Here is a 25636-nt window from a genome sequence, read left to right on the forward strand (position 1 = left end):
CCTGGCCGGTCACCACCCGCCTCGTGGCGGAGCGAGCCCGGGGCTCCGCGGCCGGGAGGAGGCTTGCGGCACCCTGCGGGGCGCCAGGGAGAAGCCCCCAGAGGGCCGCGGCCACACGGGCCTCAGAAGCAGTAGGACGTGTGGGTGACCCAGTGGGCCGACTCCTCCTTGGAGCGCTTGGCGGAGCTGTGAGTCGTGAAGAGGGACTTGTAGGCTTCGGACTCCTCGCTGTCGGCGATGCCCCTCTTTGGGGCTCCACACGGCGGCTTCCCAGCTTTTCCAGAAGTGCTCCCGCCGGTTGCTGCAAAAAGGGAAGCCAAGGCCTTAAAGGTGGAAGCAGCGGTCACTCCGCGTTCACATTCGCGAAAGGGGCCGGAAGCACAACTGCCGACCCAGGCAGTCTCCTCCCCTGGGCGTGAGTGTGGACACGCGTCCCCACCCCAAGCCCGCAGAGCGCCTGAACGCACAGCAGCGCCGGCGTGCTCTGCCCGGCCCCCGGGACGCGGCGCCTGCTCCCCGGCGGAGAGGGAGGCACCGGGAGGCCGGCGAGGGTCCCTACCCCTACCCAGGCAGGGGCCACTGTGTGCTCAGGGGGGCCCGGAATCCGCTGGTCACAGCCCAAGACGCACACCCCATGGGGGTGTTTTCCTTTTTGTGAAATAAACACTATTTCCTTCACCTTCCAGATAGGGAGTCTGGAAAGGCCTGACCAGTCTACGGCAGGTCTGAGTCCAGGTCCCTGGACACCAAGGGCCTGGTCCAGAGGAAACCGAACCATCAGCGTTAGCGCCCAGACCCTTTGCATACTGGGGGGCCCTTGCTGTGGGGGTACCGCTTCTCTCAGCCCCACCCCCACACACGCTCCATGAACTCTTCAGAGACGTGACTCAGGATGGCTTGGTTTTCTGGAATCCAGCTTCCTCAAGGCCTCCCGCCCGCTCACTGGGACCCACCTGAGTTTTTGGGAGCCGAGTTGACCTTCTTCTCTCTAGAATCAAGGCTGGCTTCTTCAGGCTTCCCGGGCTTAGGTTTGGATGGTCCTGGGGATTCTGTACAAGGAACAATGTCAGCAAACCAAAGCCAGGCAAGGACTCCCTCGGGACGCGGCGCCCTGTTAGCACCTCACCTTCACTCACGTCTGCTTTTGAGACCGACTCTGCCACCTTGGGCTTCTTTGTTTTCTGTAAAAGAGAGAGGACGACGTGTAGTCAGCGCCAGGCGGCTGCCCCTGGCCAGGCCCCCTGACTGCTGATGCAGTGGCCAGGCAGGTGCTGAGGGGGACGCTGGCCCACATTCTCCTCCCAGCACCCCTCGGGCCCCCGCGGGGGTTTCTAATGACAGGTTTTTCCTCACACAGAACCTATCTGTGGAGACCAGCTTAGTTTTGTATTTAGGTTCCAAAAACCACATGCTCAAAAATTTCAAATGAAGACGACAGATTTGAGCGCTAAGTCACCGTCAGCGGGGAGCGACGCACCCCAAAGAACAGGGAGGGGCACAGGCGTGGCGCAGGCACGGGAAGGCGGCAGCACCTACCTGCGCTGAGCCTCACCCACCCCCGTCGCTCCATGTGTCCAGCTGCTCTGCTGCTGTTTATTTAGCTACGGGGGCCTGGAGGCTTGACATGAAGAGCGCTTTGCCCAATTTCCTGAGCTCCGGGTGCCCTTGTTAAGTTTCTAGGCACTAAAATTCTGCCGCTCCTAGTGATAATATCGGTCAGCAAACACTTAATCAAACAGCCATCTCAGAGTGGGAGCAGCGTCCAGCTGCGCTAGCAGCGAGTCAGGTGCAGAAAAGACCATTCAGAGAAATTTACTTAGAAAGTGCCATCTCCCTAGGGATCCAAAAGGTGGCGCTGAAGACAAGCAGCGCGTCCTCCCGAAGGTTCCCACCGCTAGGAACAGGAAAAAAAGGCCTGTCTCTGGCCATGGACGAACTTGTAATAAATACACTCAATGTGGTTTATAATGCTTGCACAAAGCAGAAAAAATCCCTGCTCCTTTCTCTCACACACTCACACACACTCACACACACAAGCGCATGCACGCGCGAGCACAAGGGTAAATCCTTCAATAAAATAACCCAGAACACAGGGTCTCCACAGCCTGCGTGCCCGGCTGATTATCGGGAAAGCCCAGCACCGGGAGCTCAGAGAGGAAGCGCAGTGCCCTGCTTCCAGCTGTGAGCATATTTGGGAAATATTTTGGTGCCCTGGCAGCAGTAGCTAAGCGGCATTCCCACAAGCTCCGGGGAGAGGGCCCCTGAGCTCCACTGGGTTTTGAACAACCTGGCAGGGAGCCTGGGACGAGCAGAAAAGCTGTCCCGCGGTGACGGTGCTTGCTGGGGAGCGCGGCCGCCGCTCCCTTCTGTGCCTCAAAAACTGAGCTGGGTGGTTGGGCGCGGCGAAGAACAAGCAGGCCTCCTCCAGGCTGTGCTCGCTCAAAAATCTCTCAAGCCATCTTCCTGCCTGCGCACGGGCCGGTGGACGCAGTCGTGCAGAGCCCCCTGCGGAATGAGCTCTCACTGGCCTGCACGCATCTGACGCGGCCGGAGGCCCTTTCAACACTTCACAGAACACAGCTAGTGCGTGACTTTCTGACTGGATGGTATGCGAGCTGTGGCGCCATAAAGCTGTTCACAAAGGGTTTCAAGAGTGGGGAAAGCGGGACACTGAATAGCACCTCCAGGAGAAACCAGGATGACAGGGTTCCTCGCTCCTGACAACCATTGATCTCAGTCCCCACCCCTGTAAACTCATGTAAGGAGGACACGTGTGTGGACCGGCGGCTCCGGGGCTCTGGACGCACACACAGGAACACCGCGGCCACACTCGAGCCTCGGCTTTCTATGTACCAATCCCGGGCAAACTCCCAGCGCGCCCTTCTCTGCTCCCATGAGAGTCAAGCCAGCCCGGGGAGGCTGAGTGTCAGTCACTGTGGGTGTGACAGGCTCTCGCCCGCGGTGCACCCCTGCTTCTCTCCTCAGTTTGTTTTTTTCTTTTAAAGATTTTCTCTATTTATACAAGCACTGGGTACAGTCAGAAGCACGGGAGGGTGAGAGAATTCACCAGAGCCGGAGCGGGGAGCAGAGCAGGCAGAAGGACCGAAGTACACTGCTGAGGGGAGCAGCGGGCGGCAGGAGAGGTCTGCGCGCCATGTGGGACCCTCGCCCGGCGGCCGGGGATTGAACCTGCGCTGCAGAGGCTGCGGCAGCTTTGCAAGCCAGCGCTCAAACGCTGCGCCACCGGGGAGGCCCTCTCCTCAGTTCTGACCAGATTCTTCATGTGCCCCAAACCTAACTTGAAAAAAAAAGCACCAATCTGGCACAGATGTCTGTCAACACAGAACTGTGAGCTCACGAGGCTGCAGCAACTCTGCTGCTCGTCCTCCCTCCCACCCTCCTGGCCCCTCAGAACCAGACTCCCCGGGAGGGGTTCCAGCAGGCCTAGGGGAGGGGTGGTCATGTCCAGGCCCGGCGGGAGGTTCTGCTTTCCCTTGCTTTACAAGTTCTGGACGCCCAGCGTGGGCGCTTCCAAGCAGGCTGATCTCTGCAGCCGCTGCCCCGCGCAGGAGTGTGAGTCTCCCCACTGCACAGCTGCAGCAGCTGCAGCTGAGTGAGAAAGAACAGGCTGCCCTGTGGCTGAGCCCTGACCCTTCCAGGCGAAAACAAGTGCCCCCATCACTGCAACCCCAAGCAGCTGCCAGGGAGGCGGTGGGTGGTCTGCAGGCAGCCCTGACTTCCATCAGGACCCTGGGCGCCGAGGCACAGATGCAACAACTTGTGGACTGACTGCCCAGGACGTGCACATAGGCCCGAGGACCAGATCAACTCAAGGTCAGTGGCGAGCAGGCCCCCAAGAACTGTTACTGCCCCTTCACCACCTAGAAGCATGAATATTGGGGGTCTGACCCCACTGGGGCTGCTACCAGAAATACCCTCCTCTGGAGAGACCCTCTCTCGGGCAGGGCAAACATCTCACAGGGCAGCTGGTCTTTGTCCGAGGCCCCGCTCTCCCGGTGAGGCCCCAGCCCCACCTTAGCGCAGGGTGGACCCTCGTTCAGCCTTAGCACAGGGTGGACCCTCGTTCAGCCTCACTGTCTCTGAAGCCGTGTCTGAGCTGTCCGTACTAGCCGAGTTTGGGATTCTTCTCCTACAAACCTGATGCTGAACGCATGGGGAGCGTCCCCCCCGACGACTCGCTTACCTTGCCCAGCCTCGCTCTCAGCCTCCTCTCCTCCATCCTGCCCTTCAGCGCTTCCATGTCCTCCTTGGTGCCGTTGAGCACGATGACGTCATCCTCCTGGAAGGCAGCCCCACACTGGAGGGAGAGAGGGGACTGGTTTCTCACCACGCAGGGGGCGGCCACCCTCCGACCATCACTCTTGGGCCAGCCAATCTCCCCAAGCTCGGGGGAAATGCCCATTTTCCTGCCTGCCTCTTGGCATGGCCAGTCCTGAGTCTGACGCCTGGACAGACCTGAGCCAGCACGGCGGGCCTGACGCTGCTCTCCCGGAAAGGGTCTGGGTCCTCCTCCCACCCGTTCCTGACCTTGGAGGGGAGGGGGCTTCCCCACTGGATCTGACCTCTAGGGGTGCAGGAGAAGGGACCCAGGCCAAGACCCCAGTGCAGGTGGGCATCCGGCAAACATTTGCTGAAGGAATTATCAGCAGTCTCTACTGAGCAGTCACCGCTGAGCAGGCCTCAGAGACAGACCAGAGGTTTTCCAGCGCACTTTGCATCAGAATCTTGGATTCAGGAGTTCTAGGGCAGGACCCAATCAGTTGCATTTCTAGTGTTTTCTGGGGGATGCAGATGCTGCCAGGGGAACCTTGCTTTGAGAACCACAGTTCTAGAGTTCAGGGAGATGAGCCAAAAGAGCAAAAGGCTCAATCCCAGCAGGAAAGGGGAAGGACGGTCTGGAGGCACAGTCCGCAGCTCAGCCTTTCCTGGGCTGACCTGCAGGGTCCCTGGGGAGCAGCCTGCTGGGGACTGGAGCAGGGCAGCGCTGCTGTGCTTGGCCCTGGAAGACCTGTGGGTCCTCCAGGGTCCCACTGCCGAACACATGAGCCAACGCGGGGGACAGGGGAGGCCAAGATGGGGGATAGGGAAAAGGGAGCCTGTTTCCCCATCACAACAGGAGGAGGAGGCCTACAGGAGAAACAGACTCTTTGGGAGGAGGCCCAGGGGTCAGTCCCACATGGTAGAACCTTCCCTTGGGGGTCGCCTCCTCAGAGAGGGAATGAAAAGAAACTTCAAGACCAGAATCCGGTGGTAGATGAGGCCCAGTGGGGTTCGGGCCAGGGCGATGGCGTAAATAACCCTCCTGAGTATGTGGGGAGCTGGGAGTCCACGTGCTCCCACTGCCTGCCCCCGCTCCTCCGGCGCTCTCTCTCCACAGTCCCCGGACGGCCCCTCGGTAGGGGATGAAGCGGCAAAGCCCAGGAGCTCCCCACGGTGTGTGACTTCACGGCCCCACGCCAGGCAGAGCACCCTTCACACCACACAACTGTGGGGAAGCCGAGGCTAATCTGTGAGGGCGAAGAAGCCTGCTCCCCCTGGCCCCAAGAAGCACCAGAGCCCCACTGTGTGCACGCTGCTGCTGCCGCTGCTGCACCTCACGGGGGGCTGCTCCTCCGCAGGGTTTCTGATCATGTGAGGAGCTGGTCCAGCAACATTGGGACCCTGGGTGAACCCTGTCCCCAGCTCCTCCAGGATCTTACTCCCTCAAGCTCAGCAAGGGGGAAATCACACGCGGGCGAAAGCGACCCCGTTGGGGAATCCAGCACCAGTCCTCATGCCCGAGGGACGCATCTTTCTGAAGGGACCAGGCGGTGCTGTTCTTGGCACCCACGGGACAATTTCTAAACACCGGGATCGAGGGACACGACTGTCGGGGCCGGCAAGGTGGCCTGTCACGCCCCAGGGCCTTGCCTTTCCTGATGCCTGCTACATGAGCTCAGTCCCTCTGAGACTGACAGCCTCTGAACATGTCCAGGCAAACAGAAAACACGCCAGGTCTCGCTCCTGAAAGGCCGCAGCCCTGCTCTGACAGAGCAGACTAGTCAAAGCAAGCCGGCGAAGCCAGCCTCTGGCGACGGGCTGCGGCCGGTGCACCAGCACTTCCCCCGAGTCGCCAGGAGCAGGTGGAGAAAGCTGTGCTGGCCTGGCCAGCAGGCAGTGCGCTGTAGGGGAGTCTGTCTCCACAGCCTGGGGCTGCGATCTGTGGGCTTCACATTTCTTCACAGACCTGTCTGTGGCAAACCTCAGGGGAGCACCAGCAAGCGCAAGACCTTACAGACCAGAGAAGGGCAGGACGGGGGTGCAGTGTTCCCCGGGGGAGTCATTAGCCAAGGCGCAGAGCTCCACCTCCGCGGTGCCCGCACAGCCTCGCCCTGGGCGGAGCCAGGGGCACCCCGGGAGCCTGGTCCCTGCCTCCCCAAGACCAGTCCTGCGGCCGGCCGGGCTGAGGGCTATGAGAGCTCTTCAGGGAAGCAAACAGGATTTTAAAATGACTGACTTGTCCCTTCAATGAAAAAGGGTCAAGTTTTGCCTCCTATTTTTAAAACCATCTAAAAAACCTGACAACGACTGCCAAGGCTTCACTCGAGAACACGAGAAACTCCCCACGAGCTTCTCTGTCCTGCACGGACACGCGTGGAGCTCCGGCAGCCGCTGCTGGCCTCCAGCCCACAGGGGTGTGGAGTGAAAAGGCAGCAAAACCTGCCGAGCGGCCTAGTTCCTGGCGCGAGGGAGTCCCGGGAGTCACGGGAGAGGAGCCGCTGACGGCAGAGGCGCTGACCAGGTACGGGGCTGCAGGCGGGCGCGTCTACTCCCCGCGGGTCCCAGCCAGCAGCGACGGCGGGTCCGTCATTGTTTTCACGCGCACAGGCGGCAGGCATGGTTTTCTCTCACAAATGGTTCTCATTTTCTTTTTTTAAAAATTTTATCTTATCTATAGTTTACGTCATTCTCCATTTTTGTACAGTGTAAGCTCTCCCCTCCCAGGTGCATGGTTCTCATTTTCTTACTTGAGTCAACCTCAAGGCCGCGTCCAAATCCTCAGTTCTTGTTTTGTGCCAGTGATAAAAGCGGCCTCTCTCCTGTGGTTTGGGAGGCTCCCGGAGCGGGGCTCCCCGCCGTGGGTGGGCATGGCTGGAGGGACGTGCGCGCGTTCTGGGGACAATCGTCTTCGGGGAGGCCTGTGTCCGTGGGCAGTCGGCAGTCTTTGAATTAAAAAACAGCCTAATTTTTAAAGCACACACAGTAAAGCACTGCCAACTGTTAGGGTGCTCTGGACGTCACTCTGCACGCAGAGGCAACAAAAACGAGAAACAAACTTTTCACTGCTCGGGATTTTCCAGGACGAGCAGTCCACGGGGGCCGCACCGGGCCTTGGGCCGGGGGCTGCGCTACCAGAAGCCGGCAGGCACCAACACGAAGGCCCGACCCCTCCTCAGCACTGGGCACCTCCCAGCCAGGCGCAGGGGAAACTGTCCCTGGGAGGCAAGTACTATCACCACCTCCTGCACTCCAGAAACAGACTCAGGGAGGCTCCATTATTGCCCCAAATGACTCCAACATAGCGGCTCCGATGCAAAGCCACTACCTCAGGCCACAGCAGAGTGGGGGCCCCCAAAAGTTAAATGCCATCACGCTGCCCCTGTTTTTTTTTTTTAAAGAACTGAAAAAGTTTCTTTGGGTTAAATATATTGTTTAATCTGGTCAAACTAATGTTAATGCCCTAAAACAAATAATATTCTAATATGCTAATGTTAGTATAAATTAAAACTCTATATTAAAATATATGCCCATTAAATCCTATGCTAACAAATTCAAAGTGGCCACCCCGGGGTGAGGCTACCTGCTCCCCTGTGTTACGGAGTGTGTGTGGGGGGTGGGGTAGGGGTGGGGGTTGCTGACTTGGGTCCTGGCTGTAAGGCCTGCAGTGCGCAGAGAGAGGACAGAAGGATAATGAAAAACAAACTCACCAGCTCCACTAAGTAGGACAGTAGCCATGACAATAATACCTTAAAACAACTCCTTTGGCGTATTTTACGCAAGGATGAAAATATAGAGTGTAAAACAATTCCATTCTGAGAACTGTAATGGGAACTCACTTGTTATTGGGTGGCTTCCAGCACTACAAACAAGGAAAACACCCCTCATCGTAACCGTAACTTTGGTAAGTATTTCTACTCAGAGAGTCTCCAGGATCTCTTGGAGATGGTATGTCTTCAGTCAACCAAATCTTAAACAATATATTCTCTGTGGGGAAGCTACCAGTTTTACTGTATACTATAGATTTTAATGACATGGTACAGCAAGGCCGCAGATATGGAGGAACTAGAAATTTCTTAAATTATAGAAGGCCCAGGAGAGATACTTCTAGGAGTGGGGCCAGGGACAGCCCACACTGTCAGTGACGTGCCGCTGACCTTTCTGTGGTGGCACCAGAGTGTTTTACTTTGGCCATGAACTTAAAAGTGAAAACCAAGACAAGAAACAGAAAACCCTCCCAGCCCCCTGCTACAATACTGGACAAAATGGAACAAAATGGGGTACAAAGTGGAGCCGCTTTACCTTTCATCAAAATTCCTAAAAGACAAGTAGTGAAAAGCTTCATTTTCATTTCAAGGAGGCATTTTCCTCTTCCTGAATTTCTGTTCGTAGGAGACAGGTTTGTGGATTTGTCAGGTCGGGTATGAAGTGCATTTGTGCAATGGCCCGGCGCGTGTGAAAAGCACCCTTCGTCTGGACAGCTGTCTCTAACGTGGAGGCGCCTTCTGTCCAGGGCGATCAGCCACGTCCTGGGGCCAGTGGCCAGTGCAGGCCCGGAGCCTGCGCAACGGCTGCTTCTCACCTTTGTGACGCGGTGGGCGGAAAGAAACTCCGCAGAACACACGCGCCACTCCCTCCATCCACAAGCTGGCAGCACAGCTGTTACCGGCTCTAAGTCGAAGAGCATAAGGACAACTCGAGGCGCTGTCTGGCCGGGAACTTGCGCACTCTGACGTGGAGGGCGGCGGGGCCAGTGTTGAGTCGGGGTAAACAACGGTCAGAAACCAGCAGGCTTTGGAAATTGTTTTAAAAACCGATTCATAAGCTCATTCCAACCAGTGGAAGTCTCACGTACTTAACTTGCTGCTCTCTTTATTGGAAAGTTTCATTCTTACAACACGTGGCAAAATAATGGCATTAAATGAACTCGGAATCATGCAGAACAGGGCAGTATCTATGTCCAAAACAAATATTTGCAGTTTCTCCCTGGCTGTCAAGATAAGGGCAATAAAACATGACAACAGGCCCGGCACCCTCAGTCACCAGGCAAACGCCAAGTGAAGCCGGGGACTCACTGCCACTCCTGCTGGGGGTTCAGATCTCAGAACCTGCCCGCCCCAGCCGTGGCGAGGCCCAGGGCCAGGGACGGAGACGGCACAGGCGCTCTGGAGAAGAGCCTGCAGCTGCCTGAGAAGTGAAACGACGCCACGCAGGCCCAGTCACACTCACAGCTCCCAGACACCTGAGCACAGGTGCTTGTGGAAGCACCTGTTTCCAGTAACATCCCGACACCGGAAACCATGGCCATCTCCGCGGCCAGATGAGCCGATGGACAGTGGTGGCACGTCCACCTGAGCCACCGCTCGGCTGCGAAGACCACCTAGCAGCAGTGCAACAGCTGGGGTGCGCGGGGCTCCTGGCCCTCAGGCGAAGGGGGCGCACGCAGCCCGATTCCCCATCAGACCATCGGTGCTGCCGACTGATCCAGAACAAGTGGGTGACTGCTAGAAGGGGCGGGGTGGAGATGGGGGTGAGGAGTGGTGAAAAGAGGCACGGGATGAGTTTAGGGAGCAGGTCTCCCAGGTACAGAAGCACCTACCACCGACCAAATCATAAGTATGTGTCTGCACCCTGACTGCTGGGGGGCGCGGGAGGTGCAGCACCCTAAATTCTGTCTGTTGTTCTTTTAGGAGACGTCAGGGGAAGCATCTCCAAGCGCTGTAGCGAGGAGGCTGGCGAGGAGGCGCGGGGGGCCTGGAGCATGAGCCCGCTGCGCACCGTGAGGCCGGGGCTCCTAGTGTGCACGGCCGTGGGCGTCATCGTTTTCCTCTGTCTGAGGAGCCCGAGTCCCGAGGAGCCCAAGGAGGCACCCGCTTACCCACGGGTGGTGGAATGTGGCTATTATCCGGATGAGCTGTGTTCAGCTCTGTTTGAAGGGAAAGAGGCAGCCCCCCAGGTTGCAAAATTTTGTAAAAACCCCCAGGGGTCTGAAATACGCGCTCATTTGCACACGCCGGGAAACTGCTCCAGGATCTCCCGGGGGCTGCGCTTCATCACCAGGCCCCTGTCTGCAGAGGAGGGCAACTTCTCCCTGGCCTACATCATCACCTTCCACAAGGAGCTGGCCGTGTTCGTGCAGCTTCTCAGAGCCATTTATGCGCCTCAAAACGTTTACTGCATTCACGTCGACGAGAAGGCCCCAAAGAAGCATAAGACCGCGGTGCAAACCCTGGTCAACTGCTTCGAGAATATTTTCATTTCGCCCCAGAGTGAGAAGGTGGCTTCTAGCGGCTCGACACGCCTCCAGGCAGACCTCAGCTGCATGAGAGAGCTGGTCCACTCCGCACGCCCATGGGGCTACGTCATTAACCTCTGCGGACAGGACTTCCCCATCAAAACCAACAAAGAAATCATACACTACATCAGAAGCAAATGGAATGATAAAAACATCACCCCTGGGATCATCCAGCCACCCAACAACAAGTCCACGACCAGTCACGGCGCCCCCGAACCGCCCCCCGAAGCCAGCATCCATGTTCTGCCAAATCAAATACTCAAAGAGCCGCCCCATAACTTGACCATTTATTTTGGGAGCGCTTACTATGTACTAACGAGGAAATTTGTGGAGTTCGTACTGACTGACACCCGCGCAAAAGACATGCTTCAGTGGTCTGCAGGCCTCCGCAGCCCAGAGCGCCACTACTGGGTGACACTGAACCGACTAAAAGGTAAGACGAGGCGGGAATCCAGGCGTCTGCTCAGATCAGAGGCAACAACAGTTGCTGATTCTTAACCGGAGTCTCCCTATCACTGACACGGTATGGGCAGTTTTGCAAGACCTTCCTTTTGGGGCGTACAGAGGGAAGTCTTTGACTCAGGGGTCTGGTGCTGGCAGAGAGCACGCCCGTCCTCGAGCCCAGCTGCTGCTTCCGTGCTCTCTCCAGAAAGGGACATAGCACTTGCGTCTCCCCAGACTGAGCCTTTTGAAAATTCTAGGCACAGATCTTCGGGAAGTTCTTACTCAATAGACAGTACTGGTGGCAGACAGGGCCGGGTACTGCGTGAGGCCCTCGAGTAAATGTCTTGAGGTGGCCATGATGCTTCAGGTGGCAGAGGGAGACCTGGGGCGGCCTGTAAGCAGACGTCTCTCTGTATAAGGCTGATGGCTCCCAGCAGGAAGGAGGCTTCACGTGTGAACGGCTAAGCTCATCAGCCCAGACAGCAGTACAGACAATCCAGCAGAAATCGGTTAGGAGCTCTTTATAATCCGTCACATCCCCTAGAAATCCTATTTTCAAATCACCTCAGATTTGTGTTTCTGTTGCAAACAATCCCAACAGTTACAGTCAGATCTGATCTGATCACTGAAGCACTGTGTAAGACAGGGGTGAGAGGTGAAGTCTCAGCACAAAGCTGGAGAGGCGAGTGCCGGGCCGGCCCCACCTCCACCAGCACAGTCTCGTCTCCAGTCAGAGGAGGACAGACCGAAAGTGGAACAGGGAGGCTGCGCTGTCCAGCTTGCTCGTGACGGGGCAGCAGACAGAGAGGGCAGCGCAGAGCTTGTCCTGTAAGAACTGGGCAGAAGCTGGGCTCACAAGGGGTGCTCTTGCTTCCTCCCTAGACGCTCCGGGAGCCACACCCCACGCCAGCTGGGAAGGCGACGTGCGAGCCGTTAAGTGGAGAAACGAGGAGGGCAGGGGCCACAGTGGATGCAAAGGTAAAAACAGACGCCAAGTCTTGGGCGGCACAAAGCCACACAACGGCTGCCTGACAGCGGTGGGGAAGACGGGAGATCTCGGGGACCGTTCTCTGGGGTCGGAGATGAGTATGGGGATCACCTTTTACATGCCGGTGTGAGAGCCACACAGACGCGCGCACAGACTGCAAGCAGCAGCGGGTAGACCTTCACCAGGGAACACACGGCAGGGCTGAAGCCTCTAGTTTTCACATAAAAATCCACGCACTGCCGGGCTTTTCCCACCTGCTCCAAGTGTTCAAATTCAAATTCAAATATTTATTTAAAACGAGCCACCTCCGTGGGTCTCTCACAACAGAGACGTGAGCGCGCAGGTGCACACACACAGTAGGCAGCTGCTACCGCCTGCGGGGAGCCTGTTTCTAAGAATAAAGCTGCACTGGGCACAAACATGCCCACTGACTTACTGGTTATGACAAAGAAGGGCAGAACTGACCACAAAGCCAAAAACTGTTACTCTCTGGCCCTTCAGAATCTGCTGTGCTGCTCTGGTGCGATGGGGCTCCCGTCTGCTCTGCCTGTGGGCCGGGCCCCTTCAAAGAACTGAAGAAAAGTTATTACAGGTTTAGTTGCTGCAACCCACTAGGAATGGTCTGTGTGTTTTGAACAGCTTTTCACCCAGTCTTGCAGCCACAGATTAATTTAGCCCACTCAATTACGTGCAACCTCTGCCTTCTGGCCCAGCTGGCCAACAGGGCCACGGCGTGGGGGGGGGGGGGGCAGCAAGCCCAAGTCTGACTTCATTGCCCTGAAATCCTGGCTGCTTGAGAGGAGCTTATGGTTGAGGGGAGACTAAATGGATGAAGAAATGAGTCCAGCAAGGCCGCAAAGGTTCTAGAAGCACCCATGGGAAGGAAAATGGGCCTTGCCTGGCCTTTATGGGCCTCTCGACAGTAAAGAGAAGATGCAGGGTTTTGAGCGTGGGAACAGACATTCCCACAGGGTGGAAAAACCTGGTCATTGTAATCTTCAAAATACCATTCCCTCCAAGCAAACACTCCAGAAAGTTCTTGCCATTGCTGGTTCGGTGTACAAGCTGCCCGACTAGGAGGCAGGCCAGGGCCACACCTGGGTCCGCAAACAGCGGGCACTCAGCTCGGGCTGAGCACTGCATCAGGGGCTGCTGGGACCCCTTGGGGAGCCCCAGCTCTGGCCTGCAGTCAGTCCTCTTGATGCTTCTCAGGAAGAGATTATTACTATTCACACCTCAGACCCCAGAGGAACTCCAGGCTCAGAGAAGTGAGGTCACTCAAGTCACAGGAAGTGGCACAGGGCGTGGCAGAGCTGCCACTCTGCAGGGTGGGCTTGCGGCCCAGCGCTGCACGCAGGGCGACAGCCACCCGTCTTTATCGGCAACAGTGAGGTGGCCTATCTCTAATCACCAAGACCACATCAACACAAGTCTGAAACTCTGTTCCCTCTAGTCCAGCCCACACGCAGGCAACGACAGACCTGTCCAGCCCCAGTCCAGGCACAGCTGGTTCTCTCGCCAGAGCTGTCTTCGTATTTACCACCTAATCTGGTTGAGACAATTCTGCTGTCACACTGCACAGGGAATGTGACAGTTAAAAAAATGTCAGCTGTGACAACAGTGGCCATTTGCACGCGTGCCACCTGGGGGTCCTGCCCTGTCCTGTCTGCTCCACGGAGAGAGGCTCCTTCTGATCGGTTTAGTCTTAGAAACACTGGACTCTTGAGGATGGGGTCCCACCCTCCCCTTGATTAATAACACTATTTCCTCAAGGTAAGGCTTGAAGAGGACTACCAGGCTGGGGCGTAGAGAGAGCAGGGGCGAGGGGAGAGCGAGGTCCTCCAAAGAGGCCAGTGCCTCTGCTCCCCCACAAGCTGAGCGCCCAATGCTGTGCATAGACGGTGACAAGAGAAACCATCTGTTGGGTGGTAGAGAGACTACAAGGGAGCAGGAAAACCCACAGAGTCAGGCCCGTGAAGCGCGTTACTGAGTTGTTCTAGTAGGACCCATCAGCACCGGATCCTCACAGGCCCTCCCAGATCAGTTACTTCTGTGCACAGCAAACACTCACTGCAAACCTGATAAAGGACAGGGGCAGTGACTGACTAAAATCAACACAATTCTTGGGACCTATTCAGATTCAAGGTCGGCCCCTCAAAGCTCAGGAACTAAAACAACAGCTCAGAACTTGGGTGTGAGCAGGTAGCGGAGGCTCGTCTCCAATCGGCACTCCACTCCCACAACTTCACCTGAGGTAGACATGAACCTCTGAGATCACGGCCCTTGAGAACGGGAACTTCCTTTTCTATCTTAAATTCCAAATTTTGCATACAAAGAAGCCCTGGCCCGGTAGCCACACAGGTCACAGTGGAATCTGAGCCCAAGGCAGCAGAGGCCCACAGGTGACACCCGAAGGCGCAGCTTTGCTCCTCTGGGTGGAGGTCACCGGCCAGGACGCAGGCGGCTAAGTTCTGTGTTTGGTCTTGCAGGTCACTACGTCCAGGACAGCTGTGTGTACGGCCCAGGAGACCTGCCGTGGATCATTCGCTCCCCTTCGTTGTTTGCCAACCAATTCGAGGCCTCCACCGACCCGCTGGTGGTCACCTGCTTGGAGCGGCGGCACCGGCTGCGGGTGCTGCGGGCCGCGGAGGTGCCCGTGGAGCCGCACTGGCGCTTCGACCAGGAGGGGCACTTTGACATGAAGCTAAGCCGCTGAGCGAGGGACGCGGGGCTTGCTTCCTCCTGGCTAGCACTGCTCAACCGGAGACCAGGGCCCACTCGGCCAGAGAAGCGGGTTAGTCCGAAATGAATTCAGAAACAGGCGAGTGACAGGGCGTGATCACTGGCCACAGCGGCGGCTCTGAGAAAGGACTCGTGGGGGAAAGCGCTCCAGCGACTGCTGGCAACACAGGAGGCCCTTCAGGCCAACTGCCTCAGGGAACACCTGGTGGAAATCAAAACTCTCCAAGAGCTTCAATCCAGGTTCAAGCTAGAGGAAGGGCACCTCCAGTTTTGGGGATACTATTGTGTCTGAGACTCTAACAAAGAACACACTCCCGGAGCAAACGAACACCCGCTCATCAGAAACAGCCCCCTTTGGCTGGGAACTATGTAAGGTTGTTCTGGCCATCCAGAAAGACACAGGAGAGGTCATTCTCTTCGGATAAAATGAAGTGACTCTGAATTGAAACAACTTCTTCAAGGGTTGCTACAGGTTTCGGTGGTGCTGCAGTGTGGCTGACATCCCATGCGGTGCAACGCCAACCAGCACTTCAGGGGGTGTGGGGGAACTTGAAGTAAATCCGGCACGACTAAGTGAATCTTGACTTCACCTGTCACAGTTTAAGGCGGGCTCCCCGGGTTTGCTATTCCCAAAGACCGTAAAGTGGGCAGGAGACCTCAGAGCCGGAAAAGCAGAATTCAAAGACTGCTTCTGAGGAGACCTCTGCCCAACTCTGCCCACCCCTCGCGCCCGGCCCCTGCAGCTCTGAGCAGGCATCGTCCGTTACGTTTGACTTGAACACCCCTGCCCAGCTCACGCACCACTCGGGCAGAAGGCTGGCAAGTCAGATGCTGACATCGAGATCCGAACCTCTAACGCTGCGCCAGTGCTGCTCAAACACGAGTGTGCATGAAAGCCCCTGGGGGCCCTGTAGCTTGCAGATTCGACCCCACAGGTTGGGGAGGGGCCCAAGAGCCTGCATTTAAAAAAAATCAACACTGAAACCTGCCAGGCAATGCCGATGCCGTAGGACTGCGGCCCGGGCTCTGGGTACCAAGCACGCCCTTCAGTCTGCCACCTGTAATTACTCCAAGGTGTTTCTTCTGATTACGAGGGACGAACACAACGGGGAATACCATGGATTTTGGGTTGGTGATTTGTTTAGGCTGCAAACAAACACAAGCCTAGCAACTGCATCTCTCTGGACCCTGTTTACAGAGCTCAAGTGTGCACACCTGAGCTTCTGAACGCAGAACCAGGACTCCAGTCCTTGACTCTCCTCTCTGAGATGAAAGGCAAGTGCAGGCGGGGCTAAGGGTGAGAGCAGGGGGCACGCGTGCCCCGAATACCGCCCTGACACTACTTTCTCAGCAGCAAACTTCTCTAAATGTAAGCCAGTACCTGAAAAATGACAATATTTGCTTTAGATGTTGACACTGTGGCTTATCTCCCTTCATTTGAGTGTTCACAAAGCCCCTGGCTCCTGAAACTGCCCTATCACTCTTTATGATGGCAGAAGGCCTGAGCTTGTCGCCTTCCGGGGCAGGCAGCTACGCTACGCTCCCCAGGCCCCCTCCCCAGGCTCCCTCCCGTCAGGTGTGGCCATGCAGAGTTCTGGTCAACCGGACGGGACACAGGGGATGAGCACCAAGTCCAGGCCTGTCAAAGCCTCCCCAGCTAGACGCTCCCGCTGTCTCCCCAGCAGCCGACCCAATGGGTATAAGGGCCATACCCCAGGACCAGAGGGTCGAGCCCCAGGCGGCTGGAGCCCCAGTCTGGCCCGAGTCCAGGAGTTCCCTGGGGAACTACCAGGCGGGGCTGTCCACAGTGTCAGGCCCTGGAATTCCGGAGCTGCTTGTTAAAGCCACTGGCCAGCCTTGCTGCATCGGCTAAGTATCACCACAGTTTAGAAACTCCACGTTAGAAGACACTGGTAACAGCACGCAGGTTTGTTATTTATTTACTTTTAAAATGTCTTCGTTTGTAAACCTGAGTTTAAAAGGAGTCTAAGCATTTACTATAATTCCCTCATTTGACATATTAGAACCTGACACCCAGAGGGGGGAAGTGAGATTCCCAAGCTGACACTGTTGCGTGAGGCAAAGCCGACGTCCCCCAGGCCCTCAGCACCGGCGCGTGCGTGTGGCTGCCTCCCACACCCGAGCGGCGCGACCGTCCCTGCAATATGATGCCCCAAACTGTGCAGTGCTGCTGTCTGAATGGTGTCCTCGCGCCTACCACCCCCTAACTCCCTTGCTGAAGCCCTAACCCAGCAGCAGACCGGGACCTGCTCTGGAATCAGGTCACTGCAGATGAGTTCATTCAGATGCCACCTGGGGGGGGGGGTCACACCCAACATGACCAGTGTCCTCACAGCGGGAGGAAATCGGAACCCAGACGGATCTCACAAAAGACAACACGAAGAGACATGGGGAGAAGGGACATTACAGCCAGGGAGGGAGGGCTGGACCAGGGCCTCCCCCACAGGCCTGGAAGATGGACAACTCTGCCAACTCCCAAGCCCTAGGTTTTGGGCATCTGGGCTCTGAGCTGTGAGGTAACACATTTCCATTAAGTCCCCCAGCTGTGGTGACTGAAAGGGCAGCTCAAGTCAACCGAGGGCTCCAGCAGTCCAGGCAGAGGCCTTCATGGAGAGGGATCAGTGACAAGTGCTCGGTCTCTTCCAGCACTGGATTTATTTTGAAGAAAACACGCTCCCCGAGCTCCTCCTGAAGTACAGCAGGTTCCTATCTTACCCCAGGAGTCACCGAGCCCCCAGGAGATGGGGGTGCCAGGCCCCCATCCCTTAATGCCCCTCTTTGTGCTCCCTTCTCTTCTCTGGAAATGCTCGAGGTACAAACTTTCAAGAGTTTACCAGCACCAGTGAATTTCCTAAGTACCCTTACAAGGCTGCATTTCCATAAAACCCAACTGGCTGCCCCGGGGGGGGGCTCTGAGCAGGGTCCTCTGCCCGCTGCATGTGTGTCAGGTGGTGGCCAGGACATCAGCCAGGACCAGGACCACGGCGTACCCTCCCTGAGATGCTGAGATTCTTCAGGGCAGCCCCCAAGCCTGGCTGCCCATCAGAACTGTTCTGGGAGCACTTCAATGAGAGTGGCTACTGTGAAACTTGAAACCTACCCCAAGCTTCCGTTTAGCAGGTCTGAGACAGAGCACGGAACCCTAACAAATCACTGTGGAGGCTCAAGCATGCAGCCTGGCTTGGGAACCAGTGACTGGGGTCATGTGGTTTCTGTTGTTACAGGTTTTGTTCAGCTTTTGTATTTATCGCACATTTCTATGTCCCAGCAGGCTTCGTGGCGTGCCTGCTTTTGTGCCTAACACCTAAACGCTGCCTCCGTGCTGCGCTGGGACCCACACCATCACCACTGGAGGCTGCTCACACGGGCTCCTTTTCCACGCCTGCCACGAAAACCGAGGCTCTGTCAGCCCCTCCTCTCAGTCTGCCCCGCCCAGGTCTGCACGTTCATGCGCGCAGAGCACTTGTTGCTGCAAAGGCATCGGGGCTCCTGCAGGGACCTGCTCCTCATTTCTGCCACCAACGCTGATGGGCACCTCCCCACCACGCTCTCCCACCCCGCATAGCCAGGCACAGGGGCCAGCCCCTAACAGTGGTTCAGGGTGGCCTGAGAGTCATTTGCCACAGGGAGAAAAGCACGGGAAGCCTGACGAGACCCCAGAAGAGTTAACACCGGTGAGAACAGCCACAAGCTGCTGGCACCTGCGACTCTAAAGTAAATTCCAGGCCACACAAGGGCCAGCGGAAGGCCGCACACACGTTGGGGCGACAGAGCCTTCAGTGCTTCCCTTGCGTGAACCGAGCAGGTAGCTCTGACAGCGTGTTATTCGCTCACGCATGTGAGCATGTGCTGATGGCACGTGACGGCGCTGCAGACTCAGAGCACAGATGGTTTTTAGGGCAGTGAAAATATTCTGTGGGATACTGTGACAATCACTATGTATCCAAATCCACAGAACATGCAGCACCAAGAGTGAACAAAACATAAACTCTGGCCTTTGGATGACAATGATGTGTTGACACAGGTTTGTCAACTTTAACGAACGTATCACGGGGAGGCGCTGACCCTGGGGAAGGCCACGTGTGGGGAGGTGGGGGCAGACAGAAAATGGGAAATCTCTGTACTTTCTCTCATTTTTGCAGTGAAAGTAAAACTGCTCTCAAAAAATTAAGTCTTATGGAAAGAATAGAAATAAAAAGCTCGTGGTCCAGTGGGGAAACCAATACACAGACCAATCGTTCTGGGGTGTGGAGTGGGAATAACAAGGTGCCCAGGGGGACAGGGCCGGGGCTGTGAAGCCGGGGTTGCAGAAGTAGCAACGGCCCCGGAACCAAGGCTCATGGGGAAGCAAGGCTGGCAGGCTGGCAGGTCAGGGTCAAGGAACAAAGGCGCACGAGAGAAGCAGCTTGTCCTGGGAAGCACAGCAAGGAGGAGCCAGGGAGGGTCTCGAGCAGAGCAGCAGCTAACTAGGCCGCACTCAGGAGACACGCAGGGATGTGAGATGCAACAAGGGAGGGAGGGTCCCCGAGACATCGGATTTCCTCAGGCGCCAAGAGGGGACAGATGATGTGTGTCAGCCACTCACCGTGTGACAGACTTCCGCTTTGATCTCTTTCAAGGCTCGTTCAGAAAACACGCAGCCGCAGCATCGCAGGAAGCAAAACCTGGGGAAATAACCCAGATTGGAGATAGGCTGAAGCATGTAACACTCATTGACCACATTATCCTTTAACATTGCTTCAGCTGACTCCAAGGTGAAGAGCCACAGAGAGAAAAATGTATGTCCACAACAAATCAACAGATACGCAGACAGGTAAGCCACAAAGACGTTCATCCCCTTCCCTTTCAGTAATCTCTGGAATAAAGTCTCTCTTATAAAAATACATACATTTAAAAGAACCACACGCAAAAAGTTGGAAGTCAGATTAGGAATTCAAGGAGGAAGACACTTAAAATATATGTGACTTAGAGTCATGAATAGTCAAAGAGTTCATAAAAAGCAACCAGAACATGATAGAAAAGTGGGCAAAGGACATTCACACGCAGCTCACAAAACAAATGGCCAAACCTATGTAAGACGCGGACCCTCCACTGTTACATGCACGCCGACCTACAGCGTCCCACATGTGGGGCCATCATGAAAGGGAGTGGGGGGTGCCTGCTGGGAGGCCAAGGGGAACGGCGCTGGCTGGCGACAGCTGCAGGTGGTGGGCGTTCAGCACCATGCAGCGAAAAGAGGCACCTGCATAGGCACGGGTGGGCAGAGGGAAGGTTCTGTACTAAGTTCTTTAAGAATGGTGGAAGACATTCCCCTACCCAGTTTCTGCTTTAAGGATGCTTACTAATTAGTAGTAATTTAGGGAACTTTTTTGTCTTTCAACAAAGGCTTAGCGTTTTTGTTAGCCTAGTAATTCTTTTGTATGTTTGAGTCTTTATCATACGACGTCACACATGTATCACATGCCAAATCCATTTTCTAGTGTGGAGGTCCTATGAATAGCAGGAGGGCGAGGTCAAAAGCCAGGCAAAGCTCAAGCCACTGGGAAGAGCAAAAGGGGAAGAGATTTAACCAGCACATGAAAAGGAAAACCAGGGGAAGCCACAAGGGAGCAGCAGGCCCCAGGCCGCCCTGACTCAAGACCCCGGAGTTCACCTTGTTTCTGCAAAGTTCTTCTTTTGGGAGGGGGCAGGGGAACCATGGTTTTCTTACAAAGAAGTGGGAACCCAGACATGAAGGTCACACAGGGTGTGATTCTATTTATATGAAACACCCGGAACAGGTAACGCACAGAGACAGAAAGTGGACTGGGGGGCTCCGGCGGCTGGGGCAGGGAATGAAGAGTGACTGCGTCACGGGGGGCATGACATTAACAAGTCCGTGCTACTAACAGTAACAGACCCCTGCACAGCGCCTATGGGCTGGGCTGGACTCTGTAGCACGGGCCCAAGGCTGGGACTGACCTGTGTCGCCCGTTCATCTCCAAGCCCACCACGGGACAGATGAACCGGGCCCGCTGGAGGTCATCGTGCTTGTCCCCTTTTGTGTTTCCTTTATCCCCTTCCCAGGCGGGATTATCGGAAAGCCTCAGTTCTGTCACGTTCTGTGAAAAAGCGTCAATATTTTGAGAAGTTCGTTTGATAAATGTATCATCTTCCCTTTTAATAACCCGAATCACCAGAGAAATTGTTATTCTAGTGCCTTTTCCATCCAACTCTCTTCTTCCTCCTACCTTCCTTTGGCCATTCTTGACATGGATATATAAAATTAGCATCAACATGGATATAAAATCAGACCAGGAATTGTGACAGAAGACAAAATTTAAAAAATTTACTGACCAGCAAATGAATTAGCTATTTTCCATTTTATAAATATTTTGTGATTTAAGGAAAAGTAGCTTCCAATATGACAAATGACTCCACTAAAAAGGAATTCTGTCTCAGATTCCTCCAGAAAGGAGCATACCCGTCCCCTGCCGGGTACTCTTCCCTGAGCTTGTCCTACATCTCTGAGATGGACAACTCTGTGAGGTCATGTTCTCAGGAGTCCTTGGCAGGACATTAGCCAAAGAAAATGGCCTATTCCAAATTCAGCCACTCAGGTTTTCAAAAATTCAGCTTTGCAAGTTTGACTCAACAGCCCTCCTTTGGAGTTGGAGGCATTTCCTTGTATTTAATGCTGCTAATCTGATTTCAACACCCTGGACAGCAGCCCTGCACCTGGAAGGGAAAGGCCCCCCTCCTCTCCCGCATGGGGCTCCGGTTATCTGCTCAGAGTATCCGTGGACTGTTAATTGCTATCATGATATTCCTGTACCTTTGCACTGTTTTATTTGAATCCTTCTGACTTTACAGTTCCAATTTCTTGGAAGTTTTGTGGATTTTTTGCCATTAAAATGAAGTTTCACCACATACATTGTATATTATGTTTTAAGTAGAGAGCTGCAGGAATTAATTTCCAGGACAATTACGTTTTGGAGGTTCAGATAATCATATCATCGTGGGTTTCTTAGGAATGAATTCTCACCCCCCCCCCCCCCCAGAGGAAAAATGACAAGAATCAGCCTGGGTATTTCTACAGCATGGCCATTAGCTACATGTCAGAGTCACTAACTTACCTGAAATGAACATAATCTGCATCCTAATCATCCCCAGAATTCAAACAAAAAGCTCAATAATCAAAAATGCAAGAAGAAAGAGAAAAGGAAAAAACCCAAAGTCCGGGTCAAAGGTGCTGGGGTGAGGCCCTTGCTGACTAGCTAAATGGCCTCACTGGTCGTCATGGCAGGCACCTTGGCAGAGAACGAGTGTGACAAGCTGGATGGTTCTCAAATCCTTCACTCCTGATTTTTTCCATGGACTAGATTTGAAAGACTTCGTCCTCTCAACAAACTTCCGACACTAAAAAACTTGTTCTTCTACTTTTACAAATGAGCATGTAGTGCCCATCAGAACTTCTAAACAGTAGAGATAACCACACTGACTTCATAGCAACCTATCTACAAAACTCTAATTCGATGCAAGTATCTTCCAAATCAAAAATCAAATAAAAAATGCCTCCCAACACCTACACAGCACATTTTCCAACCCCTTTTACACACATGGAATTGTGAGAGATTCGTGGTGCAGGCATGGGAACTTCTGCTTGCTTTAGTGACACGTCCCAGATCACACCTCTCTTAGGGGGCTAACTGGACTGGAATCCCAAGCTGCTGCTCTTAGTCTGTCATGCACATGAGTTCTATTAACTCCTGAGACCCCTGGGACACTTGAGAATCACCTGTCTTACCTTAATGCTTTTAATGTGGGATGTTGCCTTCCCAAGAGCCTTTTCAGGAGATTTGTCCAGGAGAAACTCAATCACAGCGTCTTTGTTGTAAAGTCTGCAATAAAAATAAGGGTTAGTCCAAACACTCTGGCAACAAGCAAGCTTCAGACAAAACAGGAAACTAAATTGCATATGATCCACAGTCACAAACGTCTGGTAACAGAAATGCCCTACATCATGGAAAAGTAAATTTAGTCCTGCCTCAACTATTTTCAGAAACTAATGTAAATCAAGGGTTGCTAACTGGTAGTCTGAGGACTAAACATGACCTGGATTTTTAAAATTGGGTAACTTAATATAAAAGTACACAATGTCAACTTTTCTTGTGAAAAAGAAAATCAGAAGATCTGGAAACACCTGGGCTACACTCTTGAACTTGCTACTTTGTAGCAAGCTATCCCTTTAGAGGAAACACTAGCTATCCAGTCATCTGGTGCCCAGCACCCCCAATTACCTACTGTGCCCCACCTGGCTCCTTCATGCCTTTGTGTTTATAACTTAGCTCCTATTGACCCCTGAGTTTTCAAGACAAGGATTAACCAAACCTAATAGGTAAAGCGCAGAAGCAGTTCGGAGACAGGGAACCATGACCTGGGCTTCACAAATCTGCCAGAGCAAAATCACATTTGAGGCCCCAAGAACTGCATTTACACATTAAAATTGACTTTTAAAATGATTTTTAAAGTCATCTAATAAAAACTCATCTTGAAGAAGGAAAGAAACCTTACCTGCCCAGTTCACAGGCAACTATAGGCCGCCTTAATATTTCTTGACTGAGAGTACAGTAGTTCCACTGGGCCACTAATTCAGCATCTTTGTCAACCTAAGAAAAGAAAAATCCCTTCAATTTTTACCTCTAAAAGTCCTATGTCCACAGCAGTACATATAAAGACTCATTCAGTAATACCAAACTGTGATGACTTTTGTTCCTTGAAGGCAGTAACACATGAAACTGGGATTCACAAAGTCATCAATGATCGATATTATGTCACACCAAGGCCCCTTTAACCGTGATGTGTACAAAGAAACAGTTTACATCAAAGCAGTGAATTGCTTATGCAAGCTTCATATGAATATTAATACTGGTGTCTTAACAGCGAGGGAGGGAGGCGATCCAGAAAAACACAAGCAACCTAGAACACAGGTTCTACCAATGGAAAAGGCCCCAAAGTTGTAGCAGGGTAAATAGAGAGAAGTTGGCTTTTTTTTTTTTTTTAAGTTCAGCATAAAGACAACAGAACTCTGTAAAATCACCATTTCACATAAGGGGGTGCTCTGAGTTGCTCACTAGAGGCATCAAACCTGACCCATGTAACGAGACTCCAGACACAACTGACAAATGGGCTTTCCACTTAAATACCATTTCACACCCCACTCTTTTCCCTCCTAAAATGCCAAACTTGAATAATGTAACAAGCATGGCACAATTTGGAGAAAACAGGAAAAGAAAAAAAAAAAAATCAAGAAGAATTTCCTTGAATTTAATTTCTGCAGAACAACCACTTACAAGTATACTGTGCTCAGCAGTTTCTGTGACCTAGCCTTTTAATGACTTAGTATTTAAAAGTAGTAGGAAAAAAAGTATTTAAAAGTATTATCTTCTAAACCTCCTAAAAATCCTATCAATTAATATTTTTAAATCTGTATAGTTGGGGAAAGAGTGGTACCAAACGGTTAGGTTATGCGATGGGGGTCAGATGGCAAGCGGATGAAGGAGCCTGGATAAGGACCCAGGACACTGGCTCTTACGGCACCTCACTGCTCCTGCGGCATCTCTAGCATTTAAACCAGGACAAGCTCAAGAACCAAGCCATCATGCCACTACGCTGTCCCTCTATTCACTCCTCAGAGCCAAGAGCCCCAATCCGGCAGCTCCAACAGCTTTAATCAAAAGTCCCACAGCAGTGGAGCCCCACATGACAGTCGGGCCACCCTGACCCTGATCTACCACCTTTTTGGCCATTTAAAAAGCCACTCTCAGCAAGTCTAAGAGGCAAGGGATCTGGTGGCACAGAGCCTTGTGGAACTGTCTTCTGAATATGAAGGCGTCTACTTACTGTACAGAAACACGGGAGGGCTATATGGGGTTTACCTTTTAAAAAGATTTCTCTGGGTACTGAACCAGGAATATATGGCGTAGTCTCCAGGGCCTGGCCGTGCATGCGGTACTTCACATACCGTAGAAAACTGAAAAGTAGTTTCTGGCGTTAACTTTGAGATCTTGGATAACTGGATGGGAATCCAGGCCGCACAACCTACCAGCGGTGTGATGCTGATCACGTTCACCATCTTCCCAGCAGCGTCAAATCCTTACATATTAATTTGCCCCATGACTTGTGAGGAGGAGGAATGACCTATCCTGTCCTCTGTTCACTACACCCACTGGGCCAGGCAGGAAACATGCTGGTTGTGAGGACGGGGGTGTGGGGGTGGGGTGGGGGTGTCTCTGCCGGCAGTTTACCCCCCGCGGGGGACGACGTTACTCAGCCACGTCCTCGGAACACGAGATCGCCTCTCAGAGAAGGCCCCGCGCTCAGGGGCTGGGAAGGGTTTGGGGAGACTTCCCAGAGCAAACGACGTCGGCCGATGCACTGTTTACTGAACGACAGCGCTCGTGCGGGTTCCTAAGGGCGGACGGGCGTCAGATCCCGGCTCTGCCACCACCAGCTCCGCAACCTTCTCCCGCCGAGCTTCCATCTCCAGGTCCGCAAAGTGGGGGCGCAGACAGACTGCACCGGGGGTCGCCGCGCGTCTCCAGAGAGGCCCGCGTCAGGCCCGTGCCCGGGGGTGGCAGGAGCCGGGCCCCGCTACCGCCCCTAATTTAACACCGTCGTGCGCGCCGAGAGCTCCCAAAAGGGCAGATAAACGCAGCTGCGCGCGGAGCCCCGGGGGCCCCCCCTCCCTCCCCGACTCTCTCCCTCCCGGGGGCGTCCGCCTGACCCCCCCCGATCCCCAGCGGGCCCACGTCGCTGACCTTCTCAACCTTCTTCGGCCCCTTCACCAGCTCGTGCCTCTTGGGGATTGTTCCTCCGTCGCAACCCAT

General features: G+C 54.3%; 2 protein-coding genes across 2 annotated transcripts; one reads left to right on the top strand and one right to left on the bottom strand.

The window, feature by feature from the left end:
- Positions 1-25636, bottom strand: RTF2 (replication termination factor 2; the record flags this gene model as incomplete). Its single annotated transcript, XM_084247637.1, has 9 exons — positions 1-301; positions 954-1049; positions 1127-1181; positions 4205-4318; positions 19354-19432; positions 20730-20869; positions 22555-22648; positions 23322-23416; positions 25568-25636. The coding sequence occupies 9 exons, from the start codon at positions 25634-25636 to the stop codon at positions 123-125; spliced, it is 921 nt and encodes a 306-aa protein (XP_084103763.1). The 3' UTR covers positions 1-122.
- Positions 10040-14721, top strand: LOC311179971 (beta-1,3-galactosyl-O-glycosyl-glycoprotein beta-1,6-N-acetylglucosaminyltransferase 7-like; the record flags this gene model as incomplete). The annotated part of the gene is made up of 3 exons (XM_084247636.1): positions 10040-11006; positions 11900-11995; positions 14495-14721. The coding sequence occupies 3 exons, from the start codon at positions 10040-10042 to the stop codon at positions 14719-14721; spliced, it is 1290 nt and encodes a 429-aa protein (XP_084103762.1).

This window comes from Talpa europaea (genome assembly GCF_964194135.1).
Source record: "Talpa europaea genome assembly, chromosome: 11".
NCBI lineage: Eukaryota > Metazoa > Chordata > Mammalia > Eulipotyphla > Talpidae > Talpa > Talpa europaea.